Below are 22,715 nucleotides of genomic sequence, written 5' to 3' on the forward strand. Positions count from 1 at the left end.
ATTTAACTAGTATGAAAAAATTTTAATAAAAAATATTCTAAATGCACCCTACACCACACTAATGGGAACAGTATTATGGATATATCTTAAAGTTAGTAACACCTGCGTCGATGTAATGATATTATCTGTCCATAGAATTAGGCAATCGAAGTTCTTTGGAAGAGGTACATGCTATACACGGATAGTTTTTTTTTATAAAATTCGACACCACAAATTTTATATATACGAAAATTTTACAGTGTGTTGTTATATTGCGCAGTACATTCATCAATTAAGCAAACATCAATCTCTTAAATATAACTTCTACATTAAAAACTACTTTATAAATATTTGCAATTTACTCGTGATACTTCATATTATTGTTAATTTATGAAAACAAAAATAAAAACTCATACAAGCCCATTGAATTCGCACGGTGTCTTTATATGTGGGATAGTAATATTTCTTATTCTCACTTTCGCAGTATTTTATTAATTTATGTTATATAATATATTTACAGCTGTTTTGTATTTTTATACCCTACACCACTATAGTGGGGAGGGTATTATACGTTTGTGCTGATGTTTGTAACATACAAAAATATTGGTCCAATACCCACCTTAAAGTATACCGATCGATTCAGAATCGGCTGGCTGTCCATGTAAACCTTGTGCGCAAGGTACAGGCCGCAATTTTCAAGATAATTTGATGAAATTTGGACCAAGCATGTTTTTTTGGCACAGGGACGAAATCGGTCCATTATTTCACCTAGCCCCCATACAACCGTAGCTCCCGATTTGAACTTTTTATGCCATAATTAAGTCAAATATTCTGCTATCTCTCTAAAAATTGGCACAAATAAGTTTTATATAAGTATAAATGACACTGCAAATTTTCGTAAGGATCGGCCCTTATTTGACCCTAGCCCCCATACAAACCCCCCTTCAAAAAATGTCATAAACGTCTAAAATTGACTTGTAACCATTTGTATCGGAATGAAACTCAACAAAACTAACTGTTATTTAGAAATATATCATTTTCCCAAATTTACCGAGGATCGGTCCATATTTGACCTATATAAAGCCTCATTTAGAAATTTTTAGTTTTTTTACCAATAAATTGCTAAAATATTTTGGAATTATGGTAATATTCAACATAAAAGTTTCTTTATAAAAAATAAAAATTTTATAAAAAGTAAAAATTTTCAAAATATACTCATGGGGTAGGGTATTATATGGTCGGCCATGCCCGACTATACTTTCCTACTGATATTCAACAAAATAATGCGTAATTTTTTTTATTTTTGTAATAGATAGCATTGTAGGTGGGTTGGTTGTTCAGGCTGCAATAGAAGCACACGTGGGTCATTTTGGTTCCTTTGTGATACCTGTAAAAATATTAAAAGAAAAGAGGAAGAAAAAAAGAGTCTTGAACTCGAAAAAGCTATTGATCAGTGCTATTTGAGTTTGTGTCGTCAAACCAACCGCCTGAGTTGTCCTTCAGAAATCGATGTCCCAGATAACGAAGTCGGATGTCCTCCAGTGCCGGACAGTGGCAAAGAAGATTTTCTATTATCTATTCCTCTTCTTCCTCATCTTGACAGCTTCTGCAGTAGTAAGGTAATCCAAGTCGCATTTCGTGGTTACCAAATTTAAAGTGTCCAGTGATGACAGCTATAGTTTTGCTGAGTTCAGTTCGGCTGTATCGTAGAAGATAGTCTATGCGCTCCTTATCAAGCTTTGTCTGAATACAAGTTGGCTCATTTTCCCATCTTGCTTGTGAGAGTTCATTAAACATGTTATCCATACCGCAGAAATGGTCTATGTCCGATTCGGGCAATTGCGTACCCGCCTTCGCGAGCTCGTCAGCGATACAATTGCCTGTAGAGTCTCCGTGTCCTCGTACCCATACGAGTACGATGTTTGAATGTCTCGCCGTCCTATTTAAGGATGTCCGGCATTCCTGGGCTAGTCGTGATGTAGAGTATACACCTGTCAGAGTCTTAATTAGATTACAATCATTACCGATTCTAAAAGTAATCCTGATTTCAAATTGTGGAATGAAAATACCGGCCCAACTTGTTCTTCTCGTTTTGAGCCATCTGTGTACACGGATAGGGTTCGTGGAGAGCGATCTTCCTCCAGTCCCGTATTTTCCGAGATGATGAAACTAAAGCTTCTCTGGAGGAAGGGCTTGGGGACGCAGTAATCAATATTTACCAGTAGATTTCCTATCCTGTCGGTAATACTAGCATGTCCATATGGTTTGTACGACCGTACGATTATTGTATTCAGTCTGAATGCCGTCGTGAGTGCTATTTTACTGGCCAACAAGTCCGCCGGGATCCAATTAAGTAGCACGAATAGGGATTTCGTCGAAGATGATCCCAGCGATCTAGTTATCAGGATCGACATTTTTCTTAGAACCTTGTCAAGTATTTTACAATTTGAGTTTATATTTAGTGCTTTCCACCAAAAGGTAGCTCCATAGAACAGAATTGGCCTGATGACCGCTTCAAAGATCCATTTCACTAATTTGAGTTTTAACCCCCATTTTGCTCCTATAGTTTTTTTGCAAATGTACATTGCCGTTGTGGCTTTTGTAGATCTTGCTATGATGTTGAGTTCCCATAATAATTTGCTATCAAGAATAACCCCTAAATATTTGGCTCTGTCCGAAAGTGGGAGTTCAACTCCGTTCAGACGAGGCAATGTAAAAGAGTCAATCTTATACTTCCTAGTAAATAGTATAAGTTCGGTTTTGCTAGTATTCACACCTATCGATACTCCATCGACTTAGTATTCTGAGTGCAACTTCCAGCCTCTGTGATAATGTATTGAAGTGGATTCCAGATACTGCTACAGCAACGTCATCTGCATAGGCAACAGTTTTTTATCTCATGGAATCCAGTGTCTTAATGGCGACATTTTACTATAATGGAGAGAGAACATCTCCTTGTGGTGTGCCTCTGTTCACCTTTCTGTGGATCGTTGCTGTGCCCATATTGAAACAGATGATCCGTTGTTCCAGAAGTTCTCCTATAAACCTTGTAGTTGAGGCATCTACATTAAGTTTTTGCAGAGCTGATAGAATTGTGGCAGGCTTTTTTTTTGTTAAAAGCACCTTCTATGTCCAGAAAGGCTACTAACGTGCACTCTCCAAATTCGATTGATTTCTCTATGTGACCAACTAGAGAATGCAATGCAGTCTCAACCGAATGAAGCTTTGAACGGTCTGTGATTTTGTTAGGGTTTTGCGCAGGCGACTGGTCTCAGAGGAGTTTTCAGCATTACTGCAGAAATTCTTCCAAGACCTGCTGTTGACGTTCCTAACCTGATTTTTGAACCTATTCAAGGAGGACTTGTATAAAGACTATTCTCCTGATCTTTTGGCCTGATTGAATAATTTGCAGCATTCTTTGCGGGTCTTCGCTATTTCGGGGGATTACCAGGGTGGGTTTCCTTTCTTCCTTGGTATGGAGGGTTTGCAGGTGACCTTAGTTGCTTCCTGGAAAGAGCGGGTAAGTTTATTTACCGCATTTTCTATATCTACTGTGTTATTTATTGTTCGGTCCAGTTTGTTTTCCTTCTGTTTAGAAAGGGTAGACTCCTCTCCTTAAGTAACTCTAATGAGAATTCGAGATAACGATGATCTGAAATAGAACATTCATCCGAAACTTTCCAATTGCGGACTAAATGAGAATGGCTTGCATTTACAAGCTGTAATCAGATAAAATTAAGATATTTAAGGGGTTTTTGGCCAATATGCAAGATCTAATTTTACCTGTGTTTTTTACATTCAAAAGTTTGAAGCCTGTTGCATTGAGTCCAAGAATAGTACCATTATGGGTCTACGGCTCTTGGATCAATACTAAATCCTCGCCTTGATCTCCAAGGCGGAGGAGTAATGCAGTCGAAGCTGCTTTAGGGTGGTGAATGTTCATTTGGATCACCTTCACCATGGTATGGGTCGTAGATGACGGTTACGTCGACGTCCTCTATTTCATTCAGAGGATCGTCGTCGTCCTCCACTCGGCACAGACTAGTGAAGAGATCGCCAAGCAAGGCTGAGCTTGTTTGGGAAATCTTCAGTGTCGGCTGGGTCATCCGCCTCCATCCGTGCTCTGCGGGGTGAAGAGATCGCCAAGCAAGGCTGAGCTTGTTTGGGAAATCTTCAGTGTCGGCGGGGTCATCCGCCTCCATCCGTGCTCTGCGGGGGTTTAGGGTCGAGTTTGTCGTCACCCCGATAGACGCGTAGATTTATACTATCAAAACCGTAGTACACTTTGCCTTGCCTCTGTCGGTGTAACGGCAACGATTCCTTGTTCAGGACCACGACCGCCTTCCTGTATGCACCTTCAGGGTCAGAAACTTTGACCACCTTCCAATTTTGGGTTGGTAGATCTGAGTTTCCGCTCTGAAGTCCTGGATTATCCTGTAGGATTTTCCGTCACTAGCGCTCTTGTCAACAATGGCCGTAACCAGCGGGTTCTTAGCAACTTCGCTGTAGGGTCTGTTGACAATCCGAGTCTCTGTTTGCTTAGGACGTTTAGTCTTAGGCTGTGAGGTTTGCTGGAGAAGATGTTCTTCCTCCGATCGCTGCCGTTTAGGTCCTTTAGTCTTAGGCTGTGAGGTTGGCTGGAGAAGATGTTCTTCCTCCGATCGCTGCCGTTTGGGTCCTGCAGATGAAGCTTGGTCCGCTACATCTGGGTTAGATTAAGGGTTGGAACACTCCGGCTCAGCCAGGAGAGCCTTGATCAATCTAGTGATTTCGCCGTGAGGGCGGAAGACGGGGCAGTAGTTGGACGCGACATCGAGTTCGACGGTCCGACCTGTCCAGGAGTCGCAGGGGTCACTGCTTGGTCCGCAGTGACCGGAGTAGGGGCGATTGATGGCGTATCAGCGAAGGCTAAAGCAGCAGTTGAGGTGCTAGCCACGACGAGCTAGACTTCCTCACTGCGGTCTACCGGTCTATCACCAGAAGGTTGGATAGCTGGTAGTTTGCAGTCCACCAGCTTGGGTTTCCCCAGCTGGTTTTCCGCGGGTTGTTTTTGTTTGAGGAATTATGCATTTGTTTCCCACGAGTGAGCACGTAAGGGGATGGACGACCCACGCAGTGACGGCGTACGTGGGCTAGGCTAAGAGTTACAACCGATCCGTACCCTGACATCGGAGGGGAGCTGTTAGCGACTAGTCTTCTTTAACCACTGACTAGCCATTCAGATTATCGGCACTGCTACTAACCACCTTAATCTTACAAGTGGGGGATAAGGAAAAGGGGCAGAGAGAGGAATAAAGATATGATTGGAAACGTGGGAGAGGGAAAGACAGTTTTGGTCCGCAGATTGAAGTATAAGACAAGAGAGAAAATTCTAACACAACAAGTGACCATTTGCCACGAAATGTATCATTGTTATGTTACTTATTCCTTTACTATTCCAATCTCTGCGTGACCGTTTTTCAAAAACATATCAACGTAGGTATGAGAATGGGCTATCGTACAACAGTATCAATCTAACTATGACAGACACAATAGACCATTTGTAACAAATGTATCGTGTTAGGTCTGCCTTAGCTCGAGCTACTCCACATTGTATCTCAATGTTGAATAGAGTGTCCCGAGGAACACACTTTTAAAGAATTTTACGTATCAATCGATACGTATTAATGTACTGAACACGAGAAAAATAAAATATATATTTTGGAATGGTCCTCAGTTTCCTACCAGCGATTGATAATCCTGACCTCAGTATAATTTTTGAAAAAATAACACATTTTAAATTTTTTTGAAATGGGTCTTCCGTAATTTTGAGCTGATTACGGGAAAAATAATTTAAAAAAAATTGTAGAATATTTATAGTCTACAAAAAGATTTTTAGTGGGTTGAAGAGGCATTTTGTTTTCCTTTGGATGGGTGTCAAAATTATCCTAATTTTTAGCTCATTCAGAAAAATACTCCAAAAATTTGCTATTTATATACGTCTAGAAATTCTCAAATTTGTATACCTAGGATCATTATCTCACTATTTGAAAAAACTTATGTTGTTAAAGTGTTTTTTCAACATTTGAATTTAGTTCTTTTTTAATTTAAAATTTTCTGTTCATAAATAAAAATTTAATAAACAGGTAAAATGTAAATTGATGTTTTCCAATTAATAAAAGATATTGTGTTAAAAATAAAAATGTTCGTGCATTTGTTGTTGCATTTTATTACTATTCATCAGAATTTGCAGGACAATAAAGTATTTTGCATTTTTAATTTCGTTGGGTTTTTAAAATAAATTTCTAATTACCTTTTTGAATGTATTATTTTATTGTTCAACGGACACATATTAGGTATTTTTCAATTGCAATCATCAAAAATCATGTCCTTATTGTATAGTATATTTAACAGAGAAGTTATTTGCGTTAAAAAACGTTTAAAGGAAATTAATGAGGCAATTCCAATGTAAAAAGTTAGTTTAGTTTTTAGAACAAGTTTAAATCATTGAAATGTAATTATGAAATGTTTATCAATATCATCATAAAATATAAGGTAAAGTTATTGATGGAATAATTCAAAGAACTATTAGAAAAACGCACTGAATGGTCTTTCAAGATCTTTAACTACCATAGGGAAGCGGCTTGTATTCAAGGAAAACCATTGAACTCCTCATTTATCTTCTCCAAAATCCATATACTAACTAGGAAGAACACTATGTTTAGATTTTGACCTCTAAACTGAATTTGGGTAGATTAGAACCAATATAAAATGCACTGTCGTGTGGTACAGGAAAATACTAAATTTAGATATTTACAAATAGAGTTGGTTATCATTATAGAATAATTTATACATAGAAGCGAATCTGAGTATGACAAAACCTAAGTCTATTGTCAAAAACCTAAGAGAATGTATTAGTTAAAAAATATATAAACCAACATACACAAACTTTATAATTGAAAAAGTTTTAATATGTTTGTTTGATATTGCATTTCGATATTTTGTAGAATAATGGTTTTAATTAGTTATTTTTATTAAAATTCTGTTAACCAAAGCAAGAACGATTTTCATTTAAAATTATTCAAAATTTCAATTAAACTCGTTGTGTTTGATGGGTTGGACCAATATTGACACTTGACACTTTTTTTTATAAAAATGTTTTTAATGCTTGAATTAACGATTAAAATAAAGGATTATTGTTAATTTCAATGCAATTTAAATCAAGCAACTAAATAAAATATTTTTATTTTTGATGCTCTTGTTTAGAAATTCGTCTGCGATCGCGTTATATACATGCAATTTGCCGAAAATCTTCGTTGTCAGAACAATACTAGCGCCGATGTCTGGTCTAAATACACCCTACACCACACTAATGGGAACGGCATTTTAATTATGGCTTAAAGTTAGTAACACTTGCAACAGTGCAATGATGTTATACGTCTATAAAATTAGTCTATTGAAATTTTTTGGAAACGGTATATGTTAAACAAGAACAGGCTCTTTAAAAAATTCGACTCAACAAATTTTATATATACGAAAATGTTACAATAATCATCAGTTAAGCAAACGTTAATATTTTAAATATAACCTCTACAATAAAAACTACTATATTACTTGTTGCAATATACTCAATATGGTAGGGTATGGTTTATTCGTATTCATTTTGTATTTAAAAAAAATAAAATACTCATACGGGTGTATGTGAGAGAGTAATATTTCTTATGCTCACTTTCGCATCTATTTATTATCATCACCTAAAGTCCACAAAAGGAATATTTTTCAACTAATACGTACACATATATATTTAGATTCCAAATAAAGAATAACTATCCAGATCCAAATACGTCTACTACATTTTATTCATAAAATAAAACATTTAAAATATGAGATAAAAAATCAAGATTTTAGCATATTCTATAGTGGTATACGGTGATGTCACCATACTGGGAGTGAATAGGATGGCACTTAGTGGTAGCTTAATTAAATATAAGAATCAATATTATACAATTCTAAATAAAACTCACATAGTCCTCCCCAAATAGATGGAGTTTCCGTAATGTAGTTTTTGTTTATCAATAAAAATTACCAAACAACCCAGATTATTTTGTTATAATATATAGTTTTTTAACTCACTAAACATTTTTTCTAGTATATCATGTATCCAATTCAAAATTACTAATTATTTTAGAAATAAAATCAAAGAAACGTTAGATTTACTTATAGGGCAATAAATCAAAGAAATGTCCAAATTTACACTAAAGAACTATCCAATTAAAAGATGATAAGTTTAATATGTATTCTTCGCAAGAGCTAAATTACAGCTCTCTTGTGTTAAGCGAACTGTGTGTTTATTGAAAAAGTTCTTAGATTATATAGTAATTAATTGCTTACACAGCATTATTCATAAAGTTGATAGTGTAACAATTGGACAGAACATTGAACGCAAGAAATACATACAAACAAAGCCACGATCAGTAAAATATTTAATGTATTGACTGTTTTATCGTCTTTGCAATATGATATTATTTTTAATTGCTTTTTCAATATTCTGTCGACATAAGCGATACATGTTTTATGCTACAACACGTACCACTACTAAAATATCACGTTCCCACGACAATTGGATCTTCGCTCCAGAACGACCCGAGTTATACTCGGCCAAAGATTGTCAACCCAGCGACAGCTGTATCGACGAAAGTTTTTTCCCCAGGAAAGAACTATCGGCCACAGCCGAGCTGTTACAACAACAACTAAAATATCTAAAAATTGTTATTTAAATATATAGGAGTAATACAAATTTTAAATTTAATAAAATGATGCAACAATATTAAAAAAACAACAAAAACCTAAAAAAATAACAATACATTTTATAAAAAATCTTGTTAATTAATAAAATATTAGATTTTTTATAAAAAATTGCTTAATTTTTCTAAAAATATTTTTTTCAGATAAAGTTTTTTCTTAAAATTTTGAAAAATTTAACATAGGCAAATTACTTATTAATTTTGTATTGTATATTTTATCGATATACAAACCCCTTGTTCATAAACAGCACATTATTTTATAAAAGGTTTATAAAACAAAATTTCCATACGAAATTTGATTTATAAATCGTTTATAAAATAAAAATTTGTTTATGAATATGGGGGTAAAACTTTTACCTTAAACAATTTGCGTTTAAATCAGGGAATCAATCAATAAATTCAAATGTTATAAAAACTTATTGCTCATTCAATTGTATTTAAATAATATTCAATTAAAACTACCTTCGTAAAATACGTTTTTTAGGCCTTAATGAATCTTTATATTACGGCCAGGGATCTTTCTATTCCATAGGTTATTGTAGGACGTAAAGGACTACTGAAACTACCTGACAACATTCTTGGCTTTATAGCGGAGAAGAAGAGACTAAGACGAATACTACACAGATGTGAGGATCCTACACGACTCAACATATTGAAAGCTGACATACGTAATCTTGACCGGATAATTCAGGGCGCCACTGCTGAATACGAACGCGGACACTGGGAGAATTTTCTGGGTAACATACAGGTAAATGACAAGACTTTTAGGAAAATTAAGACTTAAAAAACGCAATACGGTAAACGATTTAATTGACTTACGTGGAAATTTTACATCAGATGATAATATGAAGGCTGATCTGCTTGCAGATCAGTTTTATAACGTACATCAACGTGGACAGAGAACGGGTATGGACGCTTTTACTGACACTGTGAGGGATAGGACTGCATCCTTGGGACAGGAGGGTCCTTTAACTCTTGCGAATGGCACTGATCCGAATGAACTTGGTTTCATTCGACCAGAGTCAATCGGAGATGCCTTGAGGAGAAGATCCAATAAAAAGTCCAGTGGATTGGATTGGATTGGATTAAAAAAAACTCGCCACAACACCTGGCGCTTTCTGGCGATACTGTTCAACCAATGTCTGAATATTGGTTATTTTCCTAAGGCATGGAAAAAGGCATTAATTGTACCAATACTAAAACCGAAATTAAATCCTAGACAGTGCGATAGTTATCGACCAATATCCCTTTTATCACCTTTTGGGAAGCTACTGGAACATAACTCCCTCTTGGACGTACAATTTGGTTTCAGAAAGGGGCACTCTACCTCTCATGCATTAATGGTTTTTACTGATTATGTCTAAGGGGTCTTAACAGTAGATACCCTACGATTGTTGTCAGTCTGGACTTTGAGAAAGCTTTTGACACTGCCTGGCAGGATGGCATTATCTATAAGCTCTTAAATAAGGGTCTCGATAGGGGATTGTATAGGATGGTGGCTGATTTCCTTAGTGATAGGAAATTTGCCGTAGCAGTGGGCGATTCTAGGTCTAGTGAGAGATCGGTAGTTGCAGGAGTGCCACAGAGTTCCTTGTTAGGTCCGGTATTGTACAATGTCCTCATGGCTGATATCCCCCCGCCTCCTGAGGGCGATCTTCTGCTTATTTATGCGAATGATATCCTCATGGCGACCTCGGGTCCTAGGGCTAAAACGATTAATGCGAGGATGAATGCGTATCTGGCTGTGCTCGCGGAATACTTTTCCAAATGGGGCCTTCGTCTCAATGTGAGAAAGTCGGCAGCTGTGATGATCTGTATCTGGGACATTCATGGAAAAGGCTCGTTCTCTAGAGAGCCGTCTTGTCCAGGGATGTTATAGTCGGGCGGTTGATATTGAGACTATTCGCATGTCACGTTACATGTCCCCAGTGGATATTCTCACGTTAGGAGAAGCTGGTCTTCTCTATCAGGGTGCAAACCTACTAAGGAGTGAGATCGAAAAATTCTTAACACACGTTTTTCATTACATTTTTCAACCAAAGTATTATTTGATTTTTTTTGATCAAGTTACCTTTGAAAAACATGTCAGTTATTATGTGTAATGTCAATTATATTATTTTTTTGTTAACCTGATTAAAATGTGTTAATAATATTACTTTTCGTATTTTATAATTGTTAATAATATTACTTTTCGTATTTTATATAAATTATATTTATTAAAATTAATATTTATTAGTTGAAAAGTAATGACAAACTAAAAAATATTTTTTCCAACATTAATACAAATTTCTCAAAAACTAATTCGATAGAAAATTTACATTGAAAATAAGTACAAGTATAAAAAACTAAAGTACAATAAATCCATTTCCAACAAATACCCCCTCAATGTAAATTTCATTATCAATAATTAAATACATAATTAACATATAAAGTTATAAATGAAGTTAAAAACAAAATTAAAAAATATCTTTCATTTTAAATTCAAAAGATTACAACATTTCAAATGATTTTGATTTGTTAAACACTTAGTCAAAATATCAGCTGCATTATCGTCTGTTGGAACATATTCCAAATGTATTTCATTTGCATTGTATTTTTCTTTGATATAATGGTATCTGATATCTATGTGTTTGCTTCTTTTCATCACCATTTGGCTTTTCGTAAGGTATTGAGCTCCTTGATTGTCACAGTATAATACGGTTGGCTTTTTAATCAAATCTTGGAAATTTAATTCATTTAATAGACTTCTATAAAAACTTATTTCCTTAGCGGCTTGGCACATTGCAATATATTCGGCTTCCATAGAACTTAATGCGACAATGTTTTGTTTTTTCGACTCCCAAGATATCGGACCCCCAGCGAAAAAGAGCACAAAACCACTATACGACTTACGGTCAATTATATTTGAACCCCAGTCTGCATCAGAAAAACATTTTAATCCATTTCCATTCTTCGTATAACTCAATGACACATCTTTATATTTCAAATAACGTAGGACATGTTTGGCTGCAACAAAATGTTCATTATGCGCATGAGAACTGAATTGAGCTAAGTTTGAGACCGTGTGAGCAATATCTGGTCTTGTAATTGTAGCTAAATACATCAAACTTCCAATAAGTGATTGATATTTCTTCAGATCTATCATATTTTCGCAATTTTCTTCTTCACATTTTGTTAATACCGTTCCTGCAGCGAAAGGAATTTTAGCTGGTTTACATTCATGCATATTCCATTGTTTAAGTAGTTCATTTATGAAGTTTTTCTGATTAATTTTGATATCTCCTCTGGTATCATTTCTTTCTATTTCCATTCCAAGGTAGTAATTTGCATGACCACGATCAACTATTTCCACATGTAACTTCAAAGTATCTAAAATACTTTCCATGGTTTTGCTAGAAGAACAAGCTAATAATATATCATCAACGTAAAGTGCTATTATATTGATTTCATCATTTTTATGATATATAAATACGCAACTGTCAGTTTTACATTGAATGAAATTCATTTTTATCAAAATTTCATTAATTTTATTATTCCATTGCCTTCCTGCTTGTTTCAGACCATAAATAGATTTTTTTTATTTACATACCATATTTTCTTGTCCCGTTTTAACAAACATTTGAGGTTGTTTCATATATATTTCCTCTTTTAAATCACCATTTAAATAAGCTGCTATTACATCAACATGTTTCACTACTAATTCATATTTTACTGCTAAAGCTAAAATTAGCCGAATTGTGGGATGACGTATTACAGGTGAATATGTTTCAGTGTAATCTTGATTATATTGTTGAAAGCAACCTTGAGCCACCAAACGAGCTTTATATTTCTCAACGGTTCCATCAGCTAAACGCTTTTTAGTAAAAATCCATTTACTACCAATTATATTTTTATCTTCAGGTTTTTCAACAAGCTCCCAAGTTCCCTTCTTTATTAACGATTCATATTCTTTGTTCATAGCTTCTTGCCAATTTTTAGATTCGTTGCTGTTAATTGCTTCTTTTACACTTTTAGGGTCGGAACTCAAATCTTTTATAACATTTAGTTCGTCATTATTTGTTTTGTACATTTTACGTGGTCTACCTGGTTTACCCATTCTTAATATAGATGGCCTACCTCTTTTACGTTTGCCACATTCATTTGGAACTTGCTCGTAAGTAATATTATCCTCAGACTCATCGAAACCAAAAAAATCGGAATCATCATCACTAATATGATTTGAAATATTCTCCTCTTCAGTATCTAGGGTTTGATTTGTTTCTATTTCTTCATTTCTATTTCTTTGCGATTCAACATCATTTACTGGATTTTCTTGAGTAGAACCTTGAACAGGATTTTGATTATTAATTAAATTTGAACAATCAAAAATGTCATAAAGATCACAATAATTTTCATCAGTTTTATCATTTTCAAACTCATTTTCGTAAAATTTCACATCTCTTTCCACAACTAATGCTTTGGTTTTTATGTTATACAAACGATAACCTTTCGTATTAGATTGGTAACCAACAAATGAGTAAATGTTACCTTTTGGGTCAAGCTTGGATCTACCTGGTTTCTTGTTTAAGACAACAGCTTTGCATCCAAAGATTTTAAAATAAGAAACGCAAGGTTTTCTTCCAGTCCATCTTTCATAAGGCGTAATATTTTCCAATACCTTAGTTGGTGATCTATTCTTGATGTGGACACTTGTATTTATAGCTTCAGCCCATAGATATTTCGGTAATTTAGAATCTTCCAGCATACATCGAGTCATTTCAATCAAAGTCCTATTTGCTCTTTCTGAAACTCCGTTTTGTTGTGGAGTATAACATACCGTGGTCTCATGTACAATACCATTTTCCTTTAAAAAATCATTAAAATTTCGATTAACATACTCACGACCGTTATCACTTCTCAAACGTTTCAATTTGCATCCAGTCTGTTTTTCTGCCATTGCAAGGTATTCCTTAAATGCATTGAAAGCATCAGATTTATTCTTCAAAACATAAACTGTGATGTACCGTGAGTAATCGTCTATAAATGTTATAAAGTATGCTGCACCACCTTGTGATTTAACTTTCATTGGTCCACATATATCTGTATGTACTAGTTCTAATAAATTATTTGAAACTGTGGTACCAATTGATTTGAATGGTTTGGTTGACATTTTGCACATGGAACACGTAACACAATTATTTTCATTTGGTATATTACCTTGTAATCCGCGAACCATTTCTTTTCTCTCCAATTTCTTGAGATCTGATATATTCAAATGACCGTAACGCTTGTGCCATAAATTATTTTTAGGATTTTCTGTATTTAGCATTAAATTATCCATTACCTTTGATTTAATTTTATAAATACCATTCGAAACAAATGCTTTGAATTGAAATTCTTCATTCTTAAAAATTTCCACCTTGTTTTTCGAAAATGTTATAGAATAACCTTTTTCAGATATCTTACTTATCGAAAGAAAATTAGACTTTATATTTGGTATGTATAAAACTTCCTTTAATGTGTAACATTTATTCCAAAATTTTACCTCTATTTCACCAATTCCACTTACTTTAAATTTATCACCAGAAGCAAGTATTACACTGCTATCATACTCATTTAATTTTGAAAATGCATTTTTATTTCCACAAACATGAGATGATGCACCACTATCTAGGATCCATTCATCCCGATTTTCTTCATTCATACAGGAATTGATGACAAGCATAGCACTATTTACGTTGTTTGCTTTGTTTTTGGAATAACACTGAGATTTGATATGTCCCTTTTTTCCACATTCAAAACATTTTAAATTTTTCGATTTATTTTCATTATTTGATCTACTCTCATTATACGATCTATTTTTGTTGAAGTTTTGTTTCTTGTTTTTAATTGCAAACACTTGTTCCTTACCGGTACTAACGTTTTCATTTTTACGCTGTTCTTCTTCCAAAATTTTCGTTTTCAATTGTTCCAGACTAGGCATTGCATCTCTGCTTTCAATTGCCACTACAAAATTTTCTAAATCTTGAGGTAAACTGCATAATAGAAATATAGATAATAGTTCTTCCGGAAAATTTATGTCTAGATTTTTTAAATCTTCAGCTATGGAACAAAATTTATTAATTTGTAGTCCATACTTTTCGTCAGATGTGAACTTAAATCTTACGAATTGTTTAAATAAATTTACTTTTCTTGATGGGTTTTTTGCTCTATAAATATTTTCTAATTTATACCAAGCCTCCTTTGCTGTCTTACAATCCTTAATATGTATTAGCTCAGAAGTTCTCACCGCTAATGTTATTGTTGCTAGGGCCTTGTTATCCTTGATCTTCCATAACATCTTTTCTTCTTGAGTTGCCGTTTCACTCAACGTAAATTCAATCATATCCCAATAATCTTGAGTAATTAGGAGACTTCGCATCTGTATACACCAAGATGCATAATTATCTGGATTCAATTTTTCTATTTGGTAATTTGAGTTTGCCATTTTTCGATAAATATTTTACTTTTTATATTTTATGAAATCAAATTGCACAGAATCTTTTATTGTAGATCTGGGCCCATAACCATTGTTAATAATATTACTTTTCGTATTTTATAATTGTTAATAATATTACTTTTCGTATTTTATATAAATTATATTTATTAAAATTAATATTTATTAGTTGAAAAGTAATGACAAACTAAAAAATATTTTTTCCAACATTAATACAAATTTCTCAAAAACTAATTCGATAGAAAATTTACATTGAAAATAAGTACAAGTATAAAAAACTAAAGTACAATAAATCCATTTCCAACAAAATGAGTGACCAGAAAAAAGTGCGTACTGAAATTATTAAATATTTTCAACTAAACCCAACTTGGTCTTACAAAAAGTTGGCCAAGCATACAAAGGTCTGCCGTCAAATTGTTTCCAATGTTATTAAACAGTACCGGGAGAACTTGTCAGTTGATAGAAAACCTGGTTCAGGTAGAAGGAATGGTCCACATGATGTTTCTAAAGCCAAAAAAATAGAACGCATTTTCAAAAGAGCTCCCAACACATCCGGTAGGAAAGCAGCTCGGTTAGCTCAGTGCTCGGACTATTTGGTACGAAAAGTTAATGCTAATGCAGGTTTAAAAACATACAAGGCTCAAAAAGTTCCTGACAGGAACGCTGCTAAAAATTTAGAGGCCAAAAACAGAGCACGGAAATTGAAGTCAAGTTTTATAAAAAAATATTCTTGCTGCATAATGGATGACGAAACGTATGTTCTGGCAGATTTTTCGCAACTTCCAGGTCAAAAGTTTTATGTTGCTGATGCTCGAGGGAATGTTGAAGAAAAGTTTAGGACCCAAAAGCAGACAAAATTTCCCAGAAAGTTCTTGGTATGGCAAGCAATATGCAGTTGCGGCAAAAGAAGCCAATCATTTGTTACAACGGGCTCTATAAATACCGAAATATACATCAAGGAATGTTTACAAAAAAGGCTGCTTTCATTCATAAGACTTCATATGTGTCCACTTATTTTTGGCCTGACTTGGCATCCTGTCACTATGGTAAACAAGCCCTTGAGTGGTACAAGAACAATAATGTGGTATTTGTACCAAGAGAGGCAAATCCTCCAAACTGCCCGGAGCTAAGGCCAGTGGAGATATATTGGGCTCTTGTTAAAAGAGAATTGAAGAGTACAAAAAAGGTGTCCAAAAGTGTGGTAGATTTTAAACGGAGATGGACTACATGTTCGAGCAAAGTGACAGAAAGCACTATAAAAACGTTAATGGAAGGGTTTCCGAAAAGGGTTCAAAATTTCATCACTAGTGATTAAAACTATAAAAATATTTTTTTTGTAAATTGTAATAATAATTTGAATCAAATAAAAAAAAATAAAGCTGTAAGTTTAGTGGTTTCTTTTTTATAAACATATATGTATGTTAAGAATTTTTTCGATCCCACTCCTTATTCTACCATAGAAGAATAGGAACACTGGATGTAGAGAATATGGTGTAAAACACGGCACAATAGGCCATATGCCTTTTTTGTAAATATGTATATCCTTCACTATCATTCTATTTTGTAAATATTTCTTTTGTATATAATAATTTTATCTAGTTTTAAGTTTTTTTCTTTCTATTTAGTATTAGTATTAGTTTTTAAGCTGATCTTTGATCTCTTTTTTCCCCTTTTTTGGAGAATTTTTTGTAAGAGATTTAATACGAACTGTAATATGTGAATTATTATTTATTAGCACTGCTACTAATATGTATCTATAGATTTGATGAGTCCATGGTGCGTACAATAGTATGTAAGGAAGAAATGTATATATAAAAGTAGTTTTAAAAAACATGTAAAAATTAAATATTTTGGAAATAAATGAAATAAATAAAAAATGAAAAAAATGGAGTCATACCTATTTAGATGCCTGCTACTTAAATAACCCAACGGCGACAGACACACCTGTGCAAAACTATCTGTGCCGGACTGTGAATAATCCCCTACATCTTCCCAAATACAACAACCGCCAGCTAGATCACCATTGAAATGCCTAGATGCAATTCGGGGATTCCCAGCAATCGTTCAATCAATGTAACTGTAATGGTGTTATATATGATTGCAATAATTTTTTTTTAATCAGACCACCTTTCCAATAATATACCATTCGACAATTAGCTCCTTTCTCTAATTGTGTTAGAAATTCTTAAAAAAAATAAACTGACGCCGAAGCGGTCAAAACGGCGGTATCCTCATTCTAGCTGAACCAAGAAATCAGGAGGTTGGCCAGTGCGGAGAAGAGGTCTACAGTCAGATCTTTCTCATTCCACGATAGAGAATAACACGGTCGCAGAAGTCTCAGCCTTTGCTGAGACTTTTGCCTGCAGCCATTTTGCCGATTATTTGTTGAGCACCCAAAGAATGTAATTTCATATACGTACATGGCAAAAAATATGATTTGTATTTTTTGTTAAAATAAAATAATTTTCCCTTTTGTTTTGCAAATAGATTTTATAAAGAATAAAAACAAGTAATTGGATCGTTTTTAATTATATGAGAGTAGATTGTGAGTGATCGTACAATAATTTTTATGCTAATAATAATTTATATTTTTTAATTTTAGTTATATTAACTGAAACAATAACTATCAGTTAAACGATAAGTGTAGGCGGTGAAAATAGGGGCTAAAGTTTAATCTTGTGTTTCTAGGTTCAACATTATAAAAAATCAAAACGTTCGAAGAAGGAAAAGAACACGTTTATATGTTCAAATTTAGGTGTTCTCATTTACTCAGGGCTCTTCATACTTATGCCCGTGTTAAAAAAGAAAAATAAAAAGCAATAGAGTTCGACTGAACTACAAATTTCGTTCAGTACCGAACACCGAACATCGGTAAATTTAAAAGTTCGGCCGAAACTGAATTTTCGCTGAACTTTTCAAAGTTCGGTGAATACGGACTTTTTTCTGAAATTAAAAAATAATTTAAATTTGAATAATATTAACAGTGCTTTGAAGATATTTTAAAAGTATCATATAAGACTCGCGAGTATCACGTTACTTTTCAACATTGGTATCAACATCAAATGGTATTAAAAAAGTACGATCGTACCAATTTTGCCATCCCTGGTTATGAGGTGGGAGAGTAATTTCCTAAGTATAATTGAGAAGGGGAATGAAATTGCTTTGATAAAAGCAATTTAATAAAACTAAAAATCACTAATTTGGGGACAAATCCCCAGATCTAGCTAAACTGGTATGTAAACACGTGTCTTGTGTCTTATTTGACGGTAGAACATTTTCGACAGGGTGAGCTGATTAGACCACTCACCAACGCCACTTTGTTCTTCTTACACGCCGATGGCAATTGTTTTATTTTATATTTTGTATGAAACATTTTCGGTTTTGGGCGTGGAAGTGGTTAAATTTCCCACTCCACACTCCAGTTAATTATATTTTTTCTTATACATAGGATTTTAAATTTGTCCCTTTAATCCACTCCAAAGTCAAACAATTTCTATTCTAAAATTAAATTGTTTTATAAATTAGAAATTTTATCATGTTTCAGAAAGTGGACAGGTTTTGGTTACAAAGGGTGTGGCTAAGGAGCAATATTCAACATTCTCCATTACGAACAGGTATGGGTAGGTGGTTGCAGAGGAATGGACACATTTAGATAGTTAATACAGCATAAAGGTGTGAAGACCATACTAGCATAAGAACCATAAAATCACTCTTAAAAAAATTTAAATTAACATGAATTGTGGCATATTTTAATGTATATTTACAGATTTGTGAACAATGAGGTAATAAAAACTCCTGTTCCAATTTTCCCGCTTTAAAAATTCATTTAGCAAAAAATTAGTCAAATTCCACATGATTTAATAAATTTTAATCAAAACTTCTTTTTTATTTCTACTTTAAATTGCAAAATGTCAACCTGTATTTTTTGTTGAAGTGCAGAGTGAAGTGTGAACATAGCAGGGCTTATATCAAACCTTTTTGATTAAGTTAATATAGTATCTGTAGTCTCCAAATTCCTATACGGATTCAACACATAAAGTACAAAAAAATGAGTAATCTGGGAGATTTTGTATAGCGTTATTTGGCGTTATATTTAATTGTACTAATACTAATCAAATCGTTATAAGGAGTGAGATCGAAAAATTCTTAACATACATATATGTTTATAAAAAAGAAACCACTAAACTTACAGCTTTATTTTTTTTATTTGATTTAAATTATTATTACAATTTACAAAAAAAAAAAAATTTTATAGTTTTAATCACTAGTGATGAAATTTTGAACCCTTTTCGGAAACCCTTCCATTAACGTTTTTATAGTGCTTTCTGTCACTTTGCTCGAACATGTTCGAGTATAAAGATTTGTTGTCGGGCGTTATCACTTTTTTCACATACATCACATTTCCATTTATCATAAATTTTCGAAAGGATCATAATTATGAAAATAATTAAAAAAAAAATATTGGACATAATCTTCAAAGATAGTTTTTCTTTATTAAATTTATAGTTTCATGCATATATCATCCTGTTCGCGTTAAACGATTTTTTTTTTAATTTTTTATTGGTCGGTGTTATCACATTCTTTCACATACATCACATTATCAATCTCTTTTCAATAGTACAAGTTCGTTTGTAATCTTTTCCAGCCTATAATAATGCTTTATGTTCATGGTAATTATGGTGACTTTTAGCCACTTACAAATCCCTTATTTAGGAATCCAAGAGGAAGCCTGGTACTAACTTTCATTGAGCTGTCTTAAACTTGCCAGTTTTTCCTGGGATATAAAACTAATTAAACTATAGAAGTTGTAATTTAAAATTTATGGCAAAAAAAAATTAAAAATAATTTTCTTATGGCTTAAAGTTTTTTGTTTCATTTTAAGCTATGAAGAAACCAAAGTTGTATCTGCCTTGGTGAAAATAAAAAAGGTTTTCATTCTGTAATTACTTTTTCTTGTTTTTTTTCAGATTCATTAAACCTGTTGAGTAAATTTAATGTTTTATTTAACGACGGTATAAGTAGCGATAATTAAAATAAATTTTAAATGAAAATTATAAAAAAGTAAACACAAAACACTATTAATTATAAATTCTCAAATCGTTTGCTTAAAAGAAAAGTATATTTTTTAATTTCATACCTAGCTGCTGGAGATATTTTTTTATCAATAAATAATTTTAAGAGTGTTGAAGCTAAGGTGGCGATAAAATTTAAAATTAAAAAAAAATCAAATTTTCAATGAAAATGTTATTTCATTTTTTGGCAATATTTGTATAAAGTTTTTGTTTTTTATTAAAAACATGTGTAATTATTAACATTAAATAAGATACACATATATATACATTAATATGTTTATACAATATTGTGTTAATTATTGTTTGAAAAACAAATTAAATTAAATGTTAATTATATTTTATGAGGAGGTAATTAATATGCCACACAAATAAATAAACAAGTGAATAACTCGTGCTGTTGTGCGGTGTTGTTGTGGGCGAATAATGCGTTAAGAAGATAATTAGTTATGCTTTATTTATTGTTTATTTTGCTGTCATTTTTTTTTTTTTTTTGTATATTTTCCATTTTTTATATCTAGTTTACTTAATGTGTGGTTATGTTATTATTTACAGATAGCTGAGAATTATTTCGAGTGCATTATTTTGTTTGGGTGGTATTTACAGGCTTTGAAAGAAAAATTTGTAAAAAATGGAATAAAATTATTAGGTTTTGTCAATAAAGAATAGATAATTATTTAACCATTTGTTAATAGATTTTATTAATTACTATTTAATTAAACTTTTTTTCTTTCTGTAGGTTTGTTAAATTTTGTTATAGTATTTATTATACTATAACAAAATTTAACAAACAAAATAAATTTCAGTATGCATTTGGCTACTTTACTAGTGATCTTTTAATATTCCTTTGCCATTTAAATCGCTTGATAAATCATTATCAAAATAACCGAACTAGAAAGGTATTAATAAATTATTAAAACATTTACTCTCACAATTTTTGCAACAAACCAAAATTATGAATATTTTTTTTTTCTTTCTTTTATAAACATACCGACCAAAAGCAAATTTAAAATCAATAAAATATGCATAGCTTTAAAGGAAAAAAATTAATAAAATACATTTTTTTTACCAATTTGAATGGGTAAAAACATAAATTTAACTATAAACGGATATTACAAAATGAAATAGCAAAAATAGTACTAACAACGGAAACGGAAATGCATTTCGCATAATAAAAATGCAACACTGTAAAAATATTTCTATGTAAATGTTATAAGAACAACAGTTGTATTTTCACGCACATACAACAATAACAAAATATGTTATAACAAATAATATTATTAATAAATATGTATTACTTCAGTAACAAAAATTATTAAATATTCAATAGAACGACAGAAGTTATAAAAACTAAAACTACAACAAAAAAACACAACGGAAGTGTATGGCAAGGGATTTTTTTAGTTTTTTTTATAAAATATTCCTGTATATGAAAAAAAGTGTAAAAATAAAATATTTGTATGTGATAACGAATACTAACCAAAATATTTAAAACCTGAAAACTATGCTTTAGGAAACGTAAAATATATTTTTATATGTAAAATTAAAACTGACTGTAGATATATAAAGATCAAAATGGAACAAGTAAAAGCTATGCCGAATTTTATATACTAGATTTTTAATTGTTTAAAAGATTTTGTAAAGAAGAAAATACTGATATACATTTAAACTCTGTAAATGGTCGGATGTCAATGAAGTTTCGGCAAATTAAGAAATAAAATGTGCAGAAAATGTATAATAACAGTGTAAACTTACAAACTTTGTTCTTCAATACTGTCAGTAATGCTGTCAGTAATGATTCTAAGTATACTTGTGTGGTATACTTTAAGGTGGGTATTGGACGAATAGTTTTGTATGTTACAAGCATCAGCACAAACAAAATATACGAGATATCTCAAGAGCTCGTCGAGTATGGACACAAATAGTTCTACTTGGGAAATAATTGCATGATAAACATAAATAATGCTGTCACGCATGTTTCTATGCAAAAAAAAGTATTTTCTTTGTATGCAACTGTAAACCCAAAAAATGAATTTGTGAATTTTACGGAAATTTATGTTTTCATTTCCGTAAATGAAAATTTTTTGTGTGAGGGCAATAATTTATATATACTCTTTGTGTAACAGCCCTGCAGTTCGTGGTATTTGTAAAGCATTAGCCTTACGAGACACTCTCACAATTCAGATGAGGTGTAAATAACTGTTGAAGTGGTACGTCACAAATGAATAACATTTTGTACCTATCTAATAAGCAAAAAATATTTATACAATTCAATCATCTCCTATACATATTTTTTATGTTTGCTCCAGGTGTGTTTTTCTTTTACTATTTTTGCCAAGTAAAATCTTAATATCAAAAAATATTTAAACTATAATCAATATTTTATTACATTCCAAACATTCAGAGCAA

The 22,715-nt window shown here is 32.6% G+C and overlaps 1 protein-coding gene across 2 annotated transcripts in view; it reads left to right on the forward strand.

Moving 5' to 3' along the window:
* LOC111687457 (ras-related protein Rab-40C) overlaps positions 1-22,715 on the forward strand; it is a 38,344-nt gene that overhangs the window by 10,027 nt on the left and 5,602 nt on the right. Inside the window, exon 4 of one of the 2 annotated variants that reach the window (XM_046946484.1) lies at positions 18,782-18,851. The exons of the other annotated variant lie outside the window; for it this stretch is intronic. Coding sequence (XP_046802440.1) covers positions 18,782-18,851 — 70 coding nt within the window. The remainder of the gene's footprint in view (positions 1-18,781; positions 18,852-22,715) is intronic. 2 annotated transcript variants of the gene reach the window in all.

The sequence above is a fragment of the Lucilia cuprina genome, chromosome 3, assembly GCF_022045245.1.
Source record: "Lucilia cuprina isolate Lc7/37 chromosome 3, ASM2204524v1, whole genome shotgun sequence".
Classification (NCBI taxonomy): Eukaryota; Metazoa; Arthropoda; class Insecta; order Diptera; family Calliphoridae; genus Lucilia; species Lucilia cuprina.